General features: G+C 40.6%; 1 protein-coding gene across 3 annotated transcripts in view; it reads left to right on the forward strand.

The window, feature by feature from the left end:
• Window positions 1–22487, forward strand: part of ccdc57 (coiled-coil domain containing 57) — a 36399-nt gene extending 13912 nt beyond the window's left edge. For 2 of the 3 annotated variants that reach the window (XM_030078657.1, XM_030078656.1), the window contains exons 12-22: window positions 844–936; window positions 6931–7198; window positions 9265–9474; window positions 10888–10988; window positions 11409–11609; window positions 11854–11910; window positions 12269–12512; window positions 14272–14399; window positions 15047–15184; window positions 15486–15675; window positions 21654–22487. In XM_030078657.1, the coding sequence (XP_029934517.1) occupies window positions 844–936; window positions 6931–7198; window positions 9265–9474; window positions 10888–10988; window positions 11409–11609; window positions 11854–11910; window positions 12269–12512; window positions 14272–14399; window positions 15047–15184; window positions 15486–15675; window positions 21654–21847 (1824 nt within the window). In that variant the 3' untranslated portion in view covers window positions 21848–22487. The remainder of the gene's footprint in view (window positions 1–843; window positions 937–6930; window positions 7199–9264; window positions 9475–10887; window positions 10989–11408; window positions 11610–11853; window positions 11911–12268; window positions 12513–14271; window positions 14400–15046; window positions 15185–15485; window positions 15676–21653) is intronic. The other variant, XM_030078658.1, reaches the window with a different exon arrangement.
• Window positions 22488–23230: the final 743 nt, after the last annotated feature.

Raw genomic sequence — 23230 nt, forward strand, 5'->3', positions numbered from 1 at the left:
TTGTTATAATTTGGAACCTATTTTTCTGCGCTGTGGAAATGAGTGGAGACCGAATTACAGTATTGTGGATCATAGGCCCTGGGGGAGCACAGAGCAGCTAATGGGAATATTCATATAACGTCCAGCCAAATATGAAAGCCAACACTCTGCCAAAGTATAGTTTTGCTTTAGGAGGGGGGTTCTTGTTTCATTTCTCAATCAACCCTGTAGCTTTGTGTGGATGGAGAACATGGTCCCCCAATGATCTCTTATCCAACTACAGGATGCACTTTGCATTTTGGGTCAAACATCAGAGTCCAATATCACAAATGTGTCCAGTAGGAAGGTAAGCATAATGTTCATGACTGTTACACTTGTAGGGCTGTCAGCAGAATCTGCTTTCTACAGTTGTTGAGACAAAAAGGCCACTGCGGTCATTAACCAACTCAGATATGTTGAATTTCATTCCTTTCACTTGGTAAATTCTACCTGCACTTTTAATCTTTGCATTTTTTTTTATGTATTCGTAATCTTTGTATCATTGAGTATGCTGCTTGCACAACCCAATTTTTCTGTGGTAGGCTTGCATTGTGGACCTATGGTGTTTTAATTTCAGTATTGTGTATTTGTGTATTTTCGTGTTTCCATGTGGGTTTTATGTGCTGCACTTGAATTGCCCTTTGAGGACAATAAAGATCTACAATACAATACAATATAATACAATACAAAAAAAACGTACGTGATTTTGAAAATTATTATTTTTACTGATTTCATTCCCATTTCATTCCTACGTGTTCTTTTAAAGGGCCTGGTTAATCATTTAGCAGATGAAAATAATAGACCTTTCATGTCACATTGTGTCAGGCTGAGGCAGAGTTGAGGGAGCGAGATCGAGAGCTGCAGGACTTGACCGTCTTACTGCGTTCTGTTACCAAGGAGAGAGACCAGGCACTACAGGTGAGAATCCATAGACTTTACACTCCCCAGGAAAATGAACCACAACCAAGGGAATCATCTCAGTCTGAAAACTAACTGAGGAGGGGATGGAAGGTTGCACTATATTTTTAAAGACCTCTCAGATGTGTTAACCTGTTAACCAGTGCAACAACTGCTGTTAACATAGTTGTTCCCAAAGCAGCTGGAAACTCTACACATGGAGGCTGAAGGAGGCGAGTGTGCCTGCCTGACCGATACTGACCTAACAGGTCATTAATCCTTAACATTTAGTGGGTCTTTAAATAGAGTCTCAATAGAGCCTGTGGGCCACTGACAGGCAGGCATGCTCTTTTCTCTCTCTCTCTCTCTCTCACACACACACACACACACACACACTCACACACTCACTTACACTCTATCTTCGACCTTAGTTTGACCCTTGTCTGCGTAAACAGCTAGCACAGGATGACAAGAACTTGGGTGGGGTATGTGTGTGTGTGTGGGTGTATGTGTGTGTGTATATATGTGTGTCTGGTTATTCATACGTCACTCCTCCTGCATTCTGCATGTTTTCTAATGTTACAACATGTGGTAATGTCTCATCTTGTCTTAAACAGGAAACAGGCATTTGGCAAAAGCAAGTCTCTCCAGTGCTTCCAGTTTAGCGGCATACTCCCTAAATCCATTTATACAACTCGTAAATTTGAAATACGGAGCACATTTACAAGAAATTTCTGTTTCAGTTGCCAAACAAAACTTATTTCCTTAATTTATTTCATTTGTACGCGCAGTGCTCTGAAAGATTGTCACGACAAATGCCTGCAAGAGGAAGTCTTCTGAGTTGAACTCAGTTTGAGGCTGTTTGCCTGCAGCCCTCATTATGTCACCTTGTACTTCTTGTTTTTGCAATTAGCGACAGTGACTTTGCATTACTGTAGAGTCACAAATGTTCAGAGAGTTAATTCTGTCACTAGATTTGACTCAACTCCCATTAAGTATCTATCTATCATCTATCTATCTATTTATATACATATCTATCTATCTATCTATCTATATGTATATTGTGGTCAATATCAGCCAACATTTCCACTGGGCCTCAGTGCAACTTTGTCAAACATGCGTACCGAAAATCAGACTGCTGAGGGTAAGCCAAACATATTTTGTTGCTTATAATTTCTAATTCACCCAAATCTTTGATAATCACTCATCAATAAAGTCCATAGGTGTTGTTATGTGTCAAATTTAGTAGAAATCAGACTTATAACTTACAATGAGTTCACAAATTTTTTTAATCAGAAATTTTAAAGTTTAAAGAAATTTTAAACTTAATGGGAGTTGAGTCAAATCTAGTGACAGTAGAAAAACCAGTATGGCAGTCCTGAAAACATCCATTAGGCCAGTTGTAGAGCATGAGCTTGTGAATCAAATGGCACTAGTCCAAAGTCTCTTGGCCAATCCAGGGAATCTTATAGGCATTTGAAAATGAAAAAAATGACCAGATGGTGGCACTAGAGGCTTGGGTCAATGGACACAAAATTTGTTGTGTGAACATTTGAAGTCTGCTGTCCATCAGTCTGCAAAATTTCAAATAAAGGCTCTGCGCATGAGGCCGATGAACCTTGAACAAGAAGAAGACATTTAAACAGAAGAGGGTTCCAAGCACTTCATAGAAGAAGAAGTAGAACATAGTAGGAACTTAGAAACATAACATTTTGAACATAAAACTGATTTGGCTACCCTGAACTTCTCTGGAATGGCATGCTAAAGCTGCCTGTCTCGTTCTGTCTTTAGCCTTTTGAGCAGCCGGGAACATCCTTCTTGAGGAGCTGAAGTTGTTGGGCTGAAACATAAGGAACTGAAATGTGTGACATGCAGCTGGGGGCTACAAACTCACAACTAGAAACTATATTTAAAAGAAAGGTTAGCAAGAATTAAAGATGAAATAATCATGATGTATGGCGCAATACACTGAATTGGACATTGATACTGTAGAGATTCAAAGTGGTGTAGAGGACTGAAGAAGTGGCTATAAATCTGTGAAGGGCATGGCATGGGGAAGATGAGACGTTCTGACCAAGCTGCATCAGAATGTCACTGTATTTCTCAGACCACTTCAATGCTTTCACCAGCTCTTTATGATTCGAACCACTGACATTTATTCTCTCGGTACCAAGAGCACACTACCCTGGACATGTTTTAATATAAATAGATATGCTATGGATTGACTGGAAAATGTATCTGTTTGCACCTCGGACCTGAACTTCTGTCCTTTCTCAGCTTTCAGCTTCTTCCCATCTCGCAGTCTGCTCGACTTCCTGTTAGGATATTAACACTAAAATGTTACTTTGGCCAGTGCGGATTGTCTTTCCTCAAGGAAGACCAGTTTTGGAAGAAAGCCACTTGCTTTTTTGTCTTGGTACCTGCTCCCAGGACTGGACAACACATGTGCCCCAGTCTTTGTTGAGTTTGTTGGAACTCTCTGAGAAATTTCAATTCTAAAACAAATGACAGTGATCCTGGCATCTACCTGGAGGTAGAATTTTGGGTAGACTTTTGATGTTCAAGACAAGGGTAAGAGTGGTAAGAAGAAAAATATCCAAAAAAAAAAAAAAAAAAAAAAAAGCTCCTGTGATCTGGGTATTACATTTTGCCAGATTACAACTTTGATATTATTTCAATTAACTGTTCAGCCTTACTCAGGACCTTCATAATTTATATGGCCTGTTAGTTACAGGCTAATGCAAGCACATTCACTCACCCACACACATTTACATGAGCGCGCACTCGCACCACACTTCACATCACATGGGGGTATTATATTTCCCGTGCCAGCTGATGCCCCCTAAGTTCTCCCCCTAAAGTGTGCTTGGTGCCATCCTGTTTTAGGCGTTGGCCTTTTCCTTGAGCATCCACAGAGGTATGGTGGCCTTTCAGCCTGGCCTGGTGCCTGTTCAACAGGCCACCCTCTATCAGCTTCATGGCACTGAGAGAAAAATGCCTGGAGGCCCTTTTGATGTTCGGCTATACCTCAAATAACTCACAAAAACACTTACCCCTATTGACTTGATGGGGGAGTACATATAAATATATGAGGATTTTAGGTAAGAATGACAAGGAACTTTTGTAGGACTTGATGTCCCCTCTCATCATGAAACTTGTTTAAGAGAGGGAGAGACTTGGACTCCTCTTGAAGACAGATTAGGAATGTTGCTGATTTTACAGGGTTCACCATACATCATTCACAATGATAAGTGTACTGTATGTTTGAGGGGGTGGGGTACATGCAAGGCAGCACGTACATATACATGTCACACACAAGCTAGACCTCTCAGATCCATTTATCAGTTTGCAAAAGGTCACAGTGACCAGCAGATGGCTTCTTTCCACCAAACGGCAGCGCTTGTTGGATCCTGAAATATCAAAAGAAGATTTTTCTCTATTTTCAGCATGAAAAATGGCCATGAAAGCAAGATCCTTGACATGCAAACATCGTCAAAGCCTGTACCGGCCTGTAAATTTGCACCCATGTCAAAATGTCACGTCACCCCTAAATCTGTCCCGTAGTTAAAGCCTCTGTAGGACTAAAAAAAATCACCAGGACAGAATGTGCTCTTGAGCAACAGAACATTTGTTAACTAAAGCAAGCGCAACTCCACTGTTGATTTAAATGGGGATATGGTGTTGAAATATTGTATTGAGGCAAGTGTTATAGATATTGTTATAGAGGTGTGTTAAAGCTGGGAGATAAGCTTCTGAAACCAGAGCACCCAGGCTGGCAGAGGGCCTCACATCAGGCAAATCCTGAAAAGGTCACATCTTCTGCTTCTTTTCTTATTAGACTCAGTGGAGTATACAAACTGATTTTTCACTTTAAAGATGCTGAGATGAAGTGTAGTTGAAAAACGCAAATGCTCTTTTCAAGGAAATTTGTTATTGTATTTACAGCCATCTCTCGCCTCCTACAACCAACTGCTCAATTTCTTTAAATGTTTGTTTTCCACATTTTTCTGATAATATGTTCCTTTTTCTTACTGTACACATTCTTCTAGAACTATGATACTCTAGATATTGTACTCAAGCTCGCACCGCTGCCCGCAAACTGCCATGCTTTAGACTTTTAACCCTACCTAGTGGATAAAAGAGGACATTGCATGAAGTTCATCCGTCAGTGTTTGAGTCAAAGTTCGTGATTGCGTTTGATTTGGGTCCTGTGCAGCTCAGGTGAACTAACACATCTAGACTTAGGGATTCGATTTTGACTGACTCACCAATGTAAAATGTTGATGCACTCACTGTTCTGTAAGGGGGGTATAAATAATATCATCCATGCTGTATAATAAGAAGATAAGGTGACACTATAATGAACCCTGAAGAAACAGGGTTTTGCACAAAGTAATAGGATACAGCAAAGACTAAGATAATATAAATATAACAAATGGGAGGGGGATATGGTAGACATGGTGCAGCTGAGAATTTCAAGACTTCAAGAAAATTAAGTGGACATGTACAAAGGAAAGGTATGACAAAATTTTGTTATTTCATCATGTGGGTGTACAGTAACATCTGTGTTGTGCACTGAAACAAGGAAAAATGAATATACAGGCCTTGCACAAAATATGGGACACACCTAACAATGTGTGAACATGTAGTATTTCGGTTTAACCTGCACATGGTGCCTTCAGCTGCTGTCTGGAATCTTTCACTTCCACACGAGCGATGCGAGCAATGCACTTCCTTTCATTGTCAACACATTGAATGCAAGCGACACGGGCAACACTTGAAATGCAATATGTCGCTCGCGCTATAGGGGGTAGCAGAGTCACCGGTACATTCCGGGTGACATTTCGGCGTCATTCAGCTCAAGCGCTTTAAAATTGGAGGGTATCCAAACCCTGTTTGCCCTGCACCACTTTTGCAGACCTTTTTATACTTTCGGTGTGCACAAACGAATTTCTCTCGGACAGTCCTCCAATCTTTTTTTACTTTTTCAATGGTCTTTCCCATTGATGCGGCAACCTCTTTCCACGCATTTTCAATAGCTACTTTGTTCAAGTGTAGGGCACTGGAACTATCATACAAATGGGGGTGCAACCGAACAAGCTCACACAGCTTTTCCTCTTCGCCTGTCATGTTTTCAACCTGCTTCTTCTGTGAATACAGAAAGTGGTTAATTTCAGGTACGTCGCTTGCATTATCACCCCCACTGGCAACTTATGGTATTACACACGACGATGCATTTGCGTGCCTTTGCATCAACTATGAAACGGCCCTAAGTGGTGTGTTCAGACCCAACACAAAGCGAGTTTGTAATGGCACACGATTACAGTCGAAGTCAATGCAAAGACGCAAATGACGTGAATTTCAACATCACGAATGCTGTGAACACGTGAAATTTGTGTCCTTTGAAATTTTTAAATTGAGCGAAAAATTCAACACCGTGTTCACATGAGTCCACAACACAAAAACATGCCTGGCGTTTGGTCTGAACACACCTTAAGCCATTAAACTTTTCAAAATATCAGTAATTTCATACCCTACTTACCCTAATGGTTGCATGCTAATGAAGTTACAGCTGATGCAGTGGCATAAGCATGACAAGTTGAGGAGACTGTGAGGTAAACATAGGACTTTTGGACCCACAGTGCAGTCATTTGACTTTAGTGCACTTGGATCATGTTACGTTAATAGGGTAATTTCAGTGTCAGTTTTTGCCCTTGTTGGAGCTGAAGAAACAGTCTCCATTCACCACAGCTATTTTGGAGAAGGCTGATTTGAAGCCCTGATACATCACTTGTGTGTGTGTTACATTGACATACAAACCTCACCACTATCTCAGATGATACGAGTAAGTAGATTATGTCAAAAATGTTCATTTTTGGGTTAATTATTCCTTTAATATACTTGGTCTGTTCCCTTTATTTTGTCCTCCCTCTGTATAACCTGAAAACATACTAAACTTTGAATGCCAGTGAAATGGTGACACATTCTAAAACAAGGGTGTTCATCCACCCTCAGGGTTTCAGCCCAAACGTGGGTGATCTGGTGTCGGAGGAGCTCCGTCGTCTGCAGCAGCAGAACAGCAGTCTGAGGGCTGTGGTGGCCCAGATGAGGAAGGACATGGAGGGTGTCAGCCAGCTCCCACACCCACCCCAACCACAGGCCTCTCCTCCTCAGCCTCCAGGAGCTGCTGCCACCTCCACCACCTCACCTGCTAGCAACGCACAGATGACTACAGCACCATCAGCCCAGCCCGCTGCCAGCTCCTCTAAACCCAGCCCAACAGGTGAGGTCACCTGTAGGGGGGTGCGATTCTTGCATCTGCTTTTTTTGCACTGCGTCCTTGATTGTGTCTACTTTGAATATGAACATACAGTGGATATCAAAGGGTCTTTGAAATGTTCTAGTTTTTATTGACATGTGGCCTGAAATTAAAACCTTTTAAGTCATGCTTTTCCCACTTTCATTAATCTATAATAATTGGTAAATGTAACAGGCTAGATGAGATCCCTCAGTTCCTTTGGCAGCAGAAACTGCGTGTCACATGTAGTTGGTATGAGGAGATGTTGTGTCAACTCTTATAATTAACTGAAAAGTTGTGTCACAGTTGTGTTGCACCAAGTTGAAACTGTTTCAGCTCGGTGCAACAAGGTTAATGCAACAACCATTCAGAGCAGAGGTTTATGTCACATGATGCAAAGTTTGTTTTGTTTTGGTGGGCTTAGAAAAATTTCTCTCTCGACCACAATGGACAGACTTCTGTCAGCGACATGGAGCTTGAACAAGGAATTTGTTATTTTTAATGAATTTCATGTAATTACTTCTGAGTTGGGATTAGAATATTTGTCAGTTGTGTTTATTACACATTACACATTAATTACACATTCCACACATATAATTACACATTAATTAACAGCATTTATGGATAGTTATCCTTGCTTCATATTGTTAGCGGTAGCTACAAGGTTTACTGTAGCCTTTATGTCTATGAAATCAATTTAATCTCAAGTAGATGAAAAGTGAGGAGAACAGGCTAATAAACGCAATTTCTATGCAATGTTTATCATTCTTGTGAATCTCAGTGGTTGTTGCAGGTGGGTTTGATTGCATTTGAAGTGTAACAGGTTAGTTGCATGAACCAAATGCAACTTGCAGCTGAGAAATGTGACCAAATTGCGTGAAAGTTTCACACAACTTTCACTTTTGTGCTCTTTGATGTTTATTTGTATGCATTTTTCTTTGAATGCAATAACTAAAAACATCATGGCAAAAACAAAAATCTACACATTTCTGCAGTGGTGGAAAGACTATTTCAATTTGTTACTCAAGTGGAAGTTATTGTTGCTGATATTTCACTGGGGTAGAGGCAGAAGTGCTGCTGTAAAAATCTAGTAAAGAAAAAAGTAAAAGTCAAAGCAGTACAACAGTCAAGCAAAAATGAACTGAGGTAAAAGTCTAATTACTGACTGATTGAATACTCAAAAAAGTACAAGTACACAAAAGAGCTGCTCAATTACAGTAACATGAGAAAATGAAATCAGGTACCTCCACCTCTGCATTTCTGGTTATGTATTTGAAAAGGGAAATGCACACCTCTTGTGGGGTTGTGATTGTCTCCACCTTTAACTAATCACATTCCAAAGCATGCACAAAGCTAATTGGCTCATTTTTGATATCCAGTGCATACACTAGCATGAAAATACACATCATTCCTAATGCTTGTCATCCCCTCCACCCCCTTATATTTTCAGAAGTCAGCGCCTGTCAGATCACTTCCAGTCTAAATTTGGCTTGTTGATCAGCTTTCATTAGGCAAGATCCCAGTCCAGCTAATGTGAACACCAAGTCCTTTACGGCTCACTTTCTTATTCTTTGCTTTGAATCTAGACCTTGGGCAGCAGTTTCCAGTGGCAACATATTTTCATCACTACTATATTATGTGTATCTGCGGCCACTGTACCACAAAATAGATGATAGTGGCAGGTTTTCCTATCTGCCATCCAGCACGTGGTTGGTCCCCAAGGGAAGCCTTGTAACCTTTCAGTAATGTGTTTGCTTTTAAATGGTAAACATGACACCGCTGCTGGCTAACTGCCCATGTGAAGGATGCTTGCTCAGAGAACATGACATACAGTAACATGTAAAACTGTGCAGCTAGAAATATAGCCTAGCACCGTAAAAGCTTCAGGCAGCTATCTAACAAGGTACTGACTGCCTGATGCTGATGAAAACTGCACAAAAATGATGATAGCCTCAACTCATATGTTGTGTCACCTGGAAAAATGTTGATGAATGTTACTGTAGTTGTGCTGTTGGTCTGAACTTGTGGTGATGTGGTGATTTGTTGTGTAGCTACTGTCACAGCTGAATACACCCAAGCTCTGGAGCAGGAGGTGGTGCAGTTAAAGGCTCGGTGCAGGCACCTGGAAGGGCAGCTAGAGGGCACCACAGGACTGCTCAACCCCACTATAGCTACAGACAAACCTTCAGAGGCCCTGGCCCCTGTGGCTCCAGACAACGGCTACCTGCGGAACCACATCCGATCACTCAACGAAACTATTGGTAGGGAAGGCTGCATGATGGTGGGCACTTACCACTAAAAATGATGAATGCAGAGAACTAGGGTTACATGATGTACATATCAGTTTGTTGATGTTAAAGACATTTTTATTCAAAACCAGATATCAGGCAATGTTGTGTTCTCTAGTATGACGGTTATGATGTATGGTTGGTAAATATTACACTGATTGTCTGTGTAAAACCCTTTATCTGAACTGATTCTAATAACATATTGATGCATTTAGACAAGCATGTTTGAATGTTATAGTAATTATTCATGTTCTTAGTATCATCTGGGTTAGTGTCCTATCATGCTCTAAATGCTGTCTCAGAGGCTTTTCTGCCCTGTCAAGAGTAAAATTCTGGCAAGAAACTTTATGGGATTTAGTTTTTAAGTAACTTTTTAGATGAAAATGGCAAATTTTCAAGATATTTAATATCAACACAAAATATCAGCACAAAAAAACTGTATTGGCTTTCAATAACCCACATTGGTCCATGCATTTATTACACGTGTCTCTATTAAGACACAAAGCATGGTGTAGGAAATGTATATGTGTGTCTTTCATTTGCAAGGCTGCACACAATTGCGCATATTAACATAACAGTTGCACCATCTGAAATAGTTTTAGTGTTGACAGCTTAAGACTCATACCTACCTGCTAGTGTAGTGCAGTGCGGTCTTATCCATGCTAATAGCCATTAGCATGGAAAACATGGTTTATGTCAGAACATGAAATAAGAGAACTAAACTGATGAAGAAATAGATTTTTTGTTTCAGTTCTAGTTATAATATAAGGAATAATGCTTATTGGAATACTGCCCTGTTGATATTTGTCACAATGAAATTGTTAATTCTCTTTTATTTACATTTTTCATTGCATTCTCAGCGAGTTGAGATCATTCTACCCATCATTTGATTAGCCTGATTATCACACAAACAAAGCAAAACAAAACAAAACAAAACAAAACAAAACAAAACAAAACAAAACAAAAACTTCTCCAATATTAGTTTTATTCTTTTGTTTTTGTTTTTCCAGTTTCCAATAATGTTTTTAACACAGTTTATCGATTTTATTTTACAATAGTAACATTAGTATTAGATAATGTACCTGCTGTCACTTTGTAACTCAAAGCTTTATCTCAGTAGGCAAGAGTTGTACTTAAAGGCATAGTTCATTCTTTCTAAAAAATGTGATATTATTTCTCTCCCCCCCAGCTGTCCTATAGAACCGCTGGGGGGGAGGGGGATGGGTGGTGCTATCTTCCTCTCATTGTTACTGAGTGCTGGATACTGGCTGGCTAGTATTCTTCATAACATTTTTTAAACAGTCCCTTCTAACAAAGGCATTTGTTGATAACAGGAGCTGCAGTTGTCTTTTTCCTGAGTCTCTTGTATATGTGATGGTTCATCAGGGGGTCTACGCATGGAGAAAGTTGCCAACACCGCCGCATTTAAGAAGCAGGAGGTCAGAGTGGCACATCTGGAGACTGCCCTCACCAGCCTCACACAACAGGTGCTGATGCAAATAACTGAGATGAGCTTGACCTGACAGACCTGGCTAGCTGGCTTGGCTGGGAGTGGAGTTAAAGCTGCTGTGGTTTGGTAGAATTGAAGAGCTTCCAGAATGCTTTATATCCATTGAAAAATGTTGTACTGTGACTTAAAATCATTAGTCAATACCTCCAAGCTACAGATTATATAACTCAGCGCTTAAATAGTAAGCCATAATGGGCTTTGCTTTTACCCAGTCCTTTGGTAGCAGAAGGTGTGGCGGCAACTGATAATGTAAAAATTGCCAGATAATTTAATAGCTCAAAATATAGTGGTATGTCCCTTTAAATTGGTCAGAAATGTAATAAAATATACAGTAACTCACTAGTGACTTTCCTACTCTCATCCCTCCATTCCTCTCCCTCTGTCTCTGTTGCCTCAGTGCCATACCAAGCAAGTGGAGGCCGAGGAGCTACGTCTGGAACTAGCCAATCAGAGGAGGAGGTGGGCATCTGAGGAGGCGGGTCTTCGTCAGCGATTAGCCACAGTGGAGATGGAGCTGGAAGAAGTGAGGAGAGAAAAGGAAGAATATCAGAAAGGAAACGTCCTCAACAACCTGGAGACTGTTGCTCTGGGCAACCAGGTGACAAACTCAGTTGTCACACACACAATTTGATTTGTTGTGATTACTGCAACCAAAAATAGTTACTATATTTCCTTCCTTTTAAATCTCCATTGCTGACTTATTGGTTTTAGAAGAAGACAACAAAGGTAAATGTCTGATTTGACTCGACCACCCCATGGCCACAGTTAACTCCCAGGGCAGCTGACATCCATTGTGGGGGACATCACAGTCACTGATGACTTGTTTCATTGTATCATTACAGGTTTCTGCACTGAAAATAGACATTGCCAGCAGGCGGGAGCCCATTGTATGTGAACAGGTAACCAGAAAACATTTCAGTGGGGTCTCTTGATCTCTTGGTCTCTGATATGAAGTTTCTATCTATATCACAGAGCTCTGCTCAAATTTTGTGATTTATATCCTCATAATTTCATTTAAATGTTCCCCTCTCTCCAGTTTCTTTATTCTCAGTTCAGTTTTTATTATTTATTTATACTCTTAACACTGTGCAATCTTTATGAATGATGGACTGAATGTGGTTTTTAATGTGTGTTTATGTGCACTTTAAGGCATTGCCTCTAATTTCGTTGTACTACATGTATAATGACAATAAATCTGATTCTGATTCTGAGTTTTCCCACAGTGATCATTAAAGCTTACTCTTGTCCTCCACCCAGAGTGAGATGGTCCGCCAGCTCCAGGAGGAGAACCTGTATTTACGGCAGCAACAGCAGCTGGCCTTTGGCCTGAAGTCTGGAGGTGCGCTGGAGGACTATCAGGGCGGTAAACCCAACGCTCCTCTCCTGCAGACCAAACTGAAGCAGGCTGCTCATGTTATTGCCCGGCTGAGCAGAGAGAAGCAGCAGCTGATAGAGATGGGCAACCGCCTCCGTGCACAGATCACTGCTGCTGGACTCCAGGGTACTAACACCACACACACACACACACACACACAAACTCACTACATTAGATGGCAGCACCATACAGATTTCAGTGTTCCCATAAGGCATGGCATGGAATCTTCAAAAAGACACAAAAATTCAGGGAATTTAATACACTCCCAAGACAAGTCATGTAGGATCATTCAATTTTGTCAGCCTCAGTTTAAAAAATATAGTATTTTTTTTTTATTCAGCAAACATAATAATTATTTAACATTATGTTCACATTATGTTTACTTCCTTTGTTTGATTTTTTTCCCTCCTGTCTTCTGAAAATAAATCACTGAAATGTATAGTAGTGTTTGTGTTCATCCAAATGAAATGTAATACTTTAAATAGGTTTAATAAGACCTCTGAATATGAAGTGTGTTTAAAATGTCATAAAGGGAAAAAAATTGATTAATATAGGTCCTGGAAATTTAGTCATGGAAACATCAGGGAATTTTACATTTGAATGTGACTGTCACTTTTTATTACAGGGGCAATCAGAATGAATTTTACTGGTCCATAGCACAAGTTGGCCACGGTATATGTGGTGGAGTTGATAGGATTTTTGATCAGTGCCAGTAGCCCAGTGTTAACCAGGTCAGCTGCAGATTTCTGCCTTTCAAAACTGACTTTTTGACCCATATTCTCTTTTGGAAACACTCTCAATCCCCAACATGGCATTTCCCAATACTAAACAAGCTCAACAAGTATATAAAACAAATTTTGATAATATAGGTATACATTTAGCCTTGGAACAAATTTGGCATGACACCAGCAAGGGATGTTCAGCGTGTATTTATCCCACTCAAACTGCTGTCCCACAGTCCGCTCTGAGTGATTCTACCTACATTTGTTTGGGTTATGAGCAGTGCAAACAGGAAGTGCAGCTGTGTTGTGATTGGACAGGCACCGTTGACACAGACAGGAAGTGAGGGATCTCCTCTCTATTGTGGTGTGTCGCTGTTCCACACTGTTGACCTGATCCTGGTCCCTGTTAGATCTGAGGGGGGATTAGAGCAGAGTTTACACTGAGTTCACACAGGGAGGAGATAAACACCCCTGACTCTGCAGACTCATGGACTGTTGACACAGGGGTGGAAACAATAACAGAAACACAACATGAGAAAGGACTTTGACTTCAAAATAACAAAATTACACTTACATACACAGAAAAAATGTCCATCTTAATACATCTTTTGTCTCTTATCTCAGTGCTAAATATCTTGTTTTTCTTCAAATAAGGTAAAAAAAAAATCTGCCAGTGGAATAAGATGATCCCTCAGAGTGGGAATCACCAGAGGCCACACAATACAATATTATCATGATACTTAAGTAACGATAGGATGGTATTGTGATTTTCAACAGTTTCCAATATGCTGAGTATTGCAATAACATATATTGTGATTTTTTTCCCCTTTTTTCAACTGCAAATTATGTCCCCCAAGGAAAACTTGGGGGACATAATTACTGTTTTATTACTGTCCCTGGAAATGTAAATATGTTAAAATAAGGCAGACCAGCACACTACAACTGTGATGCAAGTAGAAGCTGATCAACACAAATAAATGGACGCTGAATAGGATAGTTGTTTAATCACAAAACTACAAACTCAAAAATAAGCAAAGAGTTGAACCTCTGTGACTTACAAGATGTGACAGCAGAGTAAAGAAAACTAGAGCTGTTCTGAGAGTGCTGAATGAATACCTTTACCCTTTAAATGTACGATAAATAATAATCATATTTGTCCTCAGTTTCCCAGTCCTCTGTCAGACCGAAAGAGTCGATGGAGCCAGAGAGAGACTCCTCCAGAGAGACACAAGGGGACCAACATGGCCGTCTCTCTGCTCTGGAACAGCTTCAGTACCGGCTAACCTCACAGGTCACTGCTCCTTACTCACGTTTCCCAATAGTATGCCATCTATCCCTCATTATGAAATCCTGCCTTCCTCCCATTTCCCTACACTTCGTCTGTCTTCCCATATGTTGCAGTCTGCAGGCTCTTATGTGAGCAGTAATGGAGCTTTCAGATCATATCTAAGACTGCAGTCGCCCAGCATCCAAATGATTGCTGTGGTCCATCCTCTGTTTCTTCCAGTGTGAGATGAATTATTGTCCAGTGTTCTTAAAGCCAAATTAAACTCAGAGTGAGTGTTACCTGGGTGTGAAATATCCTCATTAGCTGCTCTGTGCTCCCCTGAAGGCTGGTACACACTCAAGCATTTTGCCGTCTTCAGTGAAGACGCAGGACCACAGTTGGCCTTTATACTAAACAATTTCAGAGTGACGATTCCAGGGACTTGGGATCTGACAGAAACTCAAGTGACTTCATATAATAAAGTATAATGTAAATGTTAAAATATCTTTAAACATGACTACTGTCCTGACAAAAACAAATAAGTGATCTGTATTTTTCCCAGAAGTCATTCTTGTCACAGTGAAAAAGCCTCTGAAACAGCGTTTGTTGTGTATTTCTATGTACGACCACCAGAGGCCGCAGCTTGTTCAGTAATGTCTTTCTTCCATTAGGAGCTGCAGTACGCTCAGAGGCAAGGGGCTTCGATTGTGCTTCAGCCACTCCTCTCTGAACCTGACAGCAGAGATCGGGGCAAAAACAGGACTGCCAACCCTTGGGCCCAGGGCCACCAAGACACAGCCAAGCCTGAGGTAATAGCACTACCCTGCTGAGTGGAAATCTAATCATGGAACATTTTTATTAACCTTATTGTTAATTATATCAGTGCTAATTAGTGCTTACAACTAGTAAATAGACAACACTGAAATGCAAGATGTTTAAAAAGCCTGGATTCCTTTGGAATCCACAAACTAGGTATTAAAACTGCTTGATAGAAGTGCAGAACACCCTGACACCCTGTAAGTCAGTAAACCATACCAAAAGGAACCTCCTTACCTCTCTGTCCTAAGCAGCTCTCTTCGTCTTCCTCCTCCTCCTCCTTTTCATCCTCAGCACCCAAGCAGCAAAGAGAGTGCTCCTTCTGCGCTCAGCCAATCACAGAGCTCGTTTCATCCAGACATGGCTTCAGTACCCCCCTCCAGCCCATCTGGACCCTTGCTGTCATCAGTGGCATCGGAGGGGTCACTGAGGGAGGTCTGGAAGATGCTGGACCGAGGCCTCAGTCCGTCAGTGCTCACTGAAGGTAACTAGAGAGGGAACCATCTAGAACAATCTAGTAGCAGAGTAGAAAGCTCCTAAAACAGCTTGGATGGGCTCACGCTTTACATGTTTGGAACATTTCATCTTTTAACAAGTTTGGTCAGGTAACAGAAATGCTTTTCAAACTCTTGAGCCCCCACATAACAAGTTGTTTTGAGTGAGAACAATATCCAAACCAGCTACAGGAAACAACTCCAAATATGCGTTATTTGTACAAGAAATCAGATGTTACATCTTATCACCGACAGTTATTCATGCTTGGAACACCTAGATGATGAGCTAATATTCCACCTGATCAACACTTGACAGGGTTAATTGTGGCACAGTTCACAGACAAGTCCACTGTATTTAGCTAAAGTTAAAGGGATTGGACTCAGATTTATTTAGTCTGCCACCCACGGCTACCTGGCAGGGTGACAGAAGGTTACCAAAACTCTTTCCAGTGAACGAGTCCATGTGATTTCTGTTTGCAGTTCCTGGTTTGCTGTAATCGAGCAGCATGGACTTGAACCAAGCAAATACAGAAATGCAATAACACCTATGGTTTGTATCAAAGAAAACAAACTGTAGCTGTGATTGCTAGAACTTTAACCTCTTAAACGGTCAGATGGGCGGTCAACATACTGTCTTTTAGAGGCTGTAGCGCCTTTTAGAGGCTCAGTTTTAAAGCAAGAGTGAATAAATTAAATAACCTGAGGTATCCAGTGTTACAGAGTATGTCATGCTTGCCTGTCAGCAAGGCGGCTATATATTGCTCCAGATTTAAGCAACATTTTGGCAAGGGAAAAACTGGAATGCTCATTGTCAAAGGGCTGCCTTGACCTCTGACCTCAAGATATCTGAATGAAAATGGGTTCTCTGGGCAGCCATGGCTCCCCCCCTTTGCAGACATGCCCACCTCATGCTAAACCCATGCAGTTTCTGTGACATTACCAGACAGAAATGCTTGCCATCTAGGCGCCATATAATGCAATCTCTGAATGTCAAAAGTTTTTGATACCAAATCACACTGTGAATTTTTCTGTGGTGTTCATGAAGGTCTTGGTGTCTCAATGTGGTATTTTGCAGGGATTTTTTACCATATTTATCAGTTCTTGAGTGGTAAAAATGGTTACCTTTTGCACCAAATCTGTGTAATAAATGCTATCAACCCAAAAATTGCTACAACAACTTATGACACATAATTGAACATGAGAATGGCTTCATATGCTGCCATCATCTTGTTCTAACCCTTATACATGCTAAATAAGTAAACTGGCAGTGATATTCTTTTATACCTGTTGAGGGCGAGGCAGGTTTATTGCAGGTTTTACAGACTGAAATCCTCCAGTGGGATGATTTCTCTGTCGATCCATTTGACTGAAAAGCAATAATAATAAAAAAAAAAAAAAAAAACATGCTGACTAGCTGTAGTCAGGGAGGCAGGTCTGTCATATCAGAGGTGAATGGCAGCAACGTGACCAAATCTGAAGACCAGTGGATACAGCTGGCTCTAAAAATATGGCACGAGGTAATTAAATCAAATGAACTGAAAGAAATTGGAAGAGTGTTAAGATAGTGTGCGTTTGATACGGATTTTGCCCTAAATACGATGGATAGCAGGTTTAGATAGATAGATAGATAGATAGATAGATACTTTATTCATCCCGAAGGAAATTCACAGTTTTCAGCAGTATCCACAGAGTACAAGATTAAGTAAATCAAAAATAAAGAATAAGTAAATAATAAATAAAGAATAAAAGATGACCCTGGAGATCTAAAGATCTAAGTACCAATGTGCAAAAAAAACAATGTGCAAAAAAAACAATAAAACCAGTGTGCATCGATGTATACAATGTGCATAGATGTGGGCAATGTCCAAATTCACAGTATAAACAGATAAACAGATGATAAATAGTAGCAAGCAATATATACACTATAAATGAGGATAAAAAATAGAAATATGAACAGTTTAAACAGCAGGGGAACAGCACGCCTGGGTTGGGAACAACACGCTCCGACGGAGGTTCACGGTTGGTGCGAGACCATGAGACCAAGTGACAGAACCCGACGCCCGGGACTGGGACTCAGGAACTGTCAGACTTGAGCCCTTCCCCTCCAGTCTTTGCGTGTTATCTTCCAGAAGTGCAGTGTGTGTGTGTGTGTGTGTGTGTGTGTGTGTGTGTGTGTGTGTGGAGGGGGGTGGGGTGGGGTGTGTGTGTGTGTGTGTGTTTGGGGGTGGGTGGGGGTGGGGGGGTGGGGGGGGTTAGGGTTTGGAACTGCCGCTGTCAACTTTGTTAGTCTGTATAATGGACCGTTTTGTTGTCAGTTTTGATTTATTTGGCAACCTAAGTTTGGATAAATGGCTGAACAAGGAAGACAAGACAGAACAGAAAAAGCCAAGATACATGAGAGTGACGAGTGAAGAGCTGGATCAGCTGGAGAGGTCAAGAAATGAAGCCAGTACGGCCCGGTCAACGTCTTGGGCCGTCAGATATCTACAAGACTACCTGAAAAACACCGGGCAAACAGTTGATTTTTTCAACTGTAAGTAAAGAAGAGCTAAACAGCCTCAGCAGATTCAGCACCACGGACAGTACCTGCTGAGGCAGATTCAGCACCACGGACAGTACCTGTAAGATTTTCCATGGAGATGTGCGGCTATAACTTTGTTCTTGTTATTAATGTGTTAATGTTATCAGTTATTAATTAGCCTATTAATCGTTATTAATTTGTTTAGTCTTTATGAGTTTCCTAGGCCATTGATTTAATTAATTTGTCAATTTGTTTTCATCTGTACATTGAAATGAATATTTAATAAATCAACACATCTGTGAAAATTGTCGTCTTTATTTCAGAGGTAAATTGATAATAGCCCGAAAAGGTGATTAGCAAAAGCCCCCGAAAGGTGGGGTTGAAATTATATAACTCTGTTAAGCCTTAATGTGACTGCTTACTGTTGTTACTTTTGCTGCTTAGCCACATTAATCGGAGCTAACGTTAAATTGGAGTGACACACCCCCAGCTGAAATAAAACATCTGCCAATGAGTTTATGAAAAGACAGATGTTTGCTCTGGCGCCGACACTGGAAAGCAGTAGCCTATATTTAAATGTAACTTTTAATATAAATTGGTTGTGGATAAAGATCTTCTGTGCCGCTGAGTCATTGTCACGGCACCTGTTAGATTAAAAATGACTGAGAAGTTGGCAGAAGTATAACAATCAGTTCATGAAAAAAATATTTTTTCCAGCGGATATTCTAGTTACAACATGATTGAGCTAGCAAAGCAGTTTTGTTTTGCTATGTGTGGTATTTATTCAGTTTTGGGAAATCACTATGTCTTGAAAACATGATAAGCCCAAGTTGGCTGGCTGACCTCATGTATGATCTGATGTGTTTCCACTGAAACGGAGAGAATACTAGCAAAAAACTTTTATATTTTGAGAGCAAAATGCCCACAGTATGAATACACTTTGATTAAACATTTTATTTTGTTGGTAATAATTGTATAATCGCATTATTGCACTCGAGGGTGTGCTTGACTGTCATTATTGTCACTTCACACCCTCTCATGTAATAATGCTTAAATATATGTTAAAAAATAGCATCCATGCAAGGTTCCTTAAAAATCATTATTTAGCCTAATAAATATTCATGAAAATATAAATGGAATATCATAAATGGAATTTTATATTCAGTATTCAATTTCATCATCCTGAAAAAACCCGAGACCGGAGATACCAACAGTTGATGAATGGATGGAAATAATATATGAAATTTTGGTGATGGAGAGGATGACATTCTATCTGAGGTTACAGAAAGACAAGTTTGGCAAATACTGGGCAAAGTGGGTCGAGTATGTGACCCCATTGAAACCATATTTGATGTGAAAATTAAATGGGTGAGAAGAGTTGAATGATTAGGGCAAATCTGTTTTATGGGAAAAGCCTGTTTTGGATTGTTGCTGCCATTTTGTTATGGTTTTTGTTTTGTGCGTTTTATTTTTATTTTTATTTCTGTTATGTTTGAATTGTGATTTCGAAGGAAATAATGTAAGAAAAAGAAAGAAAAAAAAGAGGGGGTTTAACATTGTATGTGCGGGTTCGACTTTGGAATAAGGACATTGACAAAAGGACATTGAAACTCAGAACACAAGAAGGAACTGAAATGTAAAATGTCTTTGTACTGCAAATCCCTGAATAAAAATGTGAATTTCAAAAAAAAAAAAAAAAAAAAAAAAATTACATGAGGTCCCCAGTTCCACAGTAATAGGGCCGAAGTATGTCAATAATTGGTGTTTCTTTGTGCTTTTGGGCATAGTCTATCATGCTAGGGACAGTAGGGACAGAACATTCAGTGTCCTTCTGTCTCACACACACACACATACACCACCACCACCACTGATGCAGGATCAGTGATAGAAAGAACAGATAGAGGGAGGGAGGTTGCCCAATGTGTGACCTTGTTCATGGGATTTCAGAGGCTGAAGGCTCTGTCAGCTGTCCAGGGAACAGTTTCTCAACGGGTCCATCCAGCTGCCAGATCAGGCCGAGAAGCAGTGATCATCAGCATATCACCTAATTGTGAAACAGGACAAACCTGGCACATGGCTTCAGTACACTTGAAACCCCTGAATTTGAATCACTTAAATAGTTTATTACAGACATTATGCCGCTGTGTAAGAGAAGATTAGATATCCTTCCTTTTATTTGACCATGATGAGTGAGGCACACACTATTGCACAGTTACACTGCAAAGTTCAGACTGAAGTCTGAAAATCCTTTCACTGCTTTTGCTGAAGTTAGCCTGGCATTGTCAGTGCATTCCCAGTACTTCTCACTCAGTAGAAGCATGGAGACAGTGCTGATTTTTAATTTTTTAATTTTGCATTGTCACGTGTGTGCATCTGTGAATGCCTTCCTTGCTGTAACCAGTCTGCAAGGTCACCGAGCATTGCACCCATTAATTTGATGAGCTTGAGAAGAGTAGGTATTACTCCACAGGCGCCATTGCCAGCCATTTCCAAATGATGGCAGATATTGGCAGGAGGAAAAGGCACACTTTGCAGGATCACGTTAGATGCAAGACACGTGTGCTGAAGATGATATCTGGATGTTCAAGTAATGCAGCCTTTTCATTAGTGTGAGCTAGTTTGATGCCTGGGAGGGAAATGCTGTGCAAAGACATTTTTCATACAGTAATAACGTTTGTCTCATTAGTGTGATTTGGTTTTTCATATCACAGAAAGACACCATGGCTTGTTCAGAATAAATATGTCAGCACTGTTAGATACCTGTGTTATAAACAACTCAATTATTAACATTAACTACTAATCTGAAGTGAAAACAAAGGCAATTTCTTGGGGGTGGTAAAATGGTAGTGGGCAAGATTGTAATTTTTAAAGAATATTTTGTCCCCATCTTTTCTGCTAAGCAACCATTGTGTTTCTGCACTGCACTTCCTAGAGATCACCTGTCAATCAAACATCGTATAAAGTACCTTGACATATTTTAACTGATTTTCTGCGATGTTTGAGTCTCTGTAGGTGGCGCTCTTTTCTTTGCCTATTCAGCCATGGTGGCTGTCTGTGCTCAGGCTGACTACCTAGTTCTTCTAGTTATTCCAATCAAAGTGGAAACATAAGTACTGTGTACTGTGTGTTTAGTACAGTACTGTATGTGCTGAACATATGTACTGTACATACTGTACTAAGCATACAGTACATCCAGTACTGTACTAAACATAAAGTATGTCCAGTACTGTATGTTTACAACAGTACTACATAATGTATGTACTGTCCTACATCTATCAGTTATAGATAGAAGCCAAACTGACATTTTTAATATGCAGCTGTTACAGACTGCAACTTTAACCCAATTAGCTAAAAGGCTGCAGCAGCCCAAACTCTGTCATCTGTACTGCAAAATGTAAGAGAGACTGGGAAACATCAATGATTCATCACTCTTGTCTGCATCTAAAGGTGAAGAGGAGCTGAGTAGGAGGGACTTGGCTGAGCCCAGCAGTCTTGGAGTCCAGGTGAGGGTTCAGGGTGTGAAGATCCAGAGCCAGGAGAGGAGGAAGCCCACCAGAATGCCCTCACACCCCACCAAGCTCGGCAAGCCTGGAGGCCCTGGCAGGGTCAGCAAGATCAGAAACTACAACATCAAAGACTGAAGGCTGGATGATGCACACACAGATGCAAGGCCCTTTGTCTGCACCAGTGAAGTGGTGGACGGGTGAATGTTGGATGGGGGGATGGAGTTTGGATGCATGGATGAATTCAGTCTTCTTGCATCACTGAACTGGTGCCAGTTTCTTGGTCTCAGACAGTCTCTTTCTTTTGGCAGAGAGCACATGGCGTGTCCTCGCTGCATACAGAAACAGTCTGGTGCACTAGCTTGGCACTAGCTTTTTTTTTTTTTTTTTTGTAAAGTCTAGCACACTCCCAGGGATGGAGTGGCCATTAACAAGGTGAAATCCAGCAGCAAGCACCTACCAAAATGAACTGAAATCACATATTCAGAAAAGCATTTTTTTACTGTAGCTACACTCCTTTTTACATTTTTAATGAATTTACCTCATAAAAGTCTTTTACCTCATAAAACAACTTTGACAATAAATATGTTATTCAGTGGAATTCCAGTGGGTCTACCATCCACTACATCCTTGCACATTTATGTCTGAGGAAGTAGCAGATTGTTACATCTGCATGCTTTTGTCCATATACTAATATGACTGAGGAGAGAGCAATCTCCAAACAATAGGCTGTGAAACTGACTTTTTATTACACAAATAAATGTATTTTCTATATTAAGCTTGTGTTTAGTGTGACTGCTATAATCCATGTTTAGTCAGGGCATTGCTACCTTGCTTGGCCAAATGTGATTCGTTGGTTTCACTGTGCATTATAGGGTCATGGTGTGCCTTGAGAACACGTTATCACCGTGGTTCCCATTTTAGGTCAGTGAAGAGAAGAATACAGTTTCCCCAGAACATCACGTTATCTGTCAAGCTGAACTCCAGTAACCCCGGCGGTCAGACGAGCCTTCCTGGTGACGTCACCGCCCAAACCCCGCCTTTTAATCACCTTATCTCCTAGCAACACCCTCCCACCTTCTCTGATTGGTTTGGGCCACACTCCCCCGCCCCGTGATTGGCCAGATTTTACGTCATTTAGAATACTGGTCTGTGTGTACACACGTGTGTGGAGCCGTCAACGCTGCTGGCGGCTCTCGTGTAATGTAGGTTGGGTAATTGTGCACGAAAGCTTATCTAGCTTCATTGACTGCTACTGCATCGATTGTGTTTTACAATTGACTGGCCAATGTCTGGTCAGAAAGTAGGTTAAAAATAGCCCGAGTCGTCCAACCTTCAGTTTAGGGTCAAGATTCCAAGAAAGAAAAAATGACAAGAAATTTTATTCCTGGCATTATCTTAAAAAATAATAAATAAATAAGTGAGTGAGTAAGTAAGTAAATAAATAAATAAATGTGTGTGTGTGTGTGTGTGTGTGTGTGTGCGTGCGCATACATACACCAAATGAGGCACAGTATTATT

This window comes from Myripristis murdjan, chromosome 19 (genome assembly GCF_902150065.1).
Source record: "Myripristis murdjan chromosome 19, fMyrMur1.1, whole genome shotgun sequence".
Lineage (NCBI taxonomy): Eukaryota > Metazoa > Chordata > Actinopteri > Holocentriformes > Holocentridae > Myripristis > Myripristis murdjan.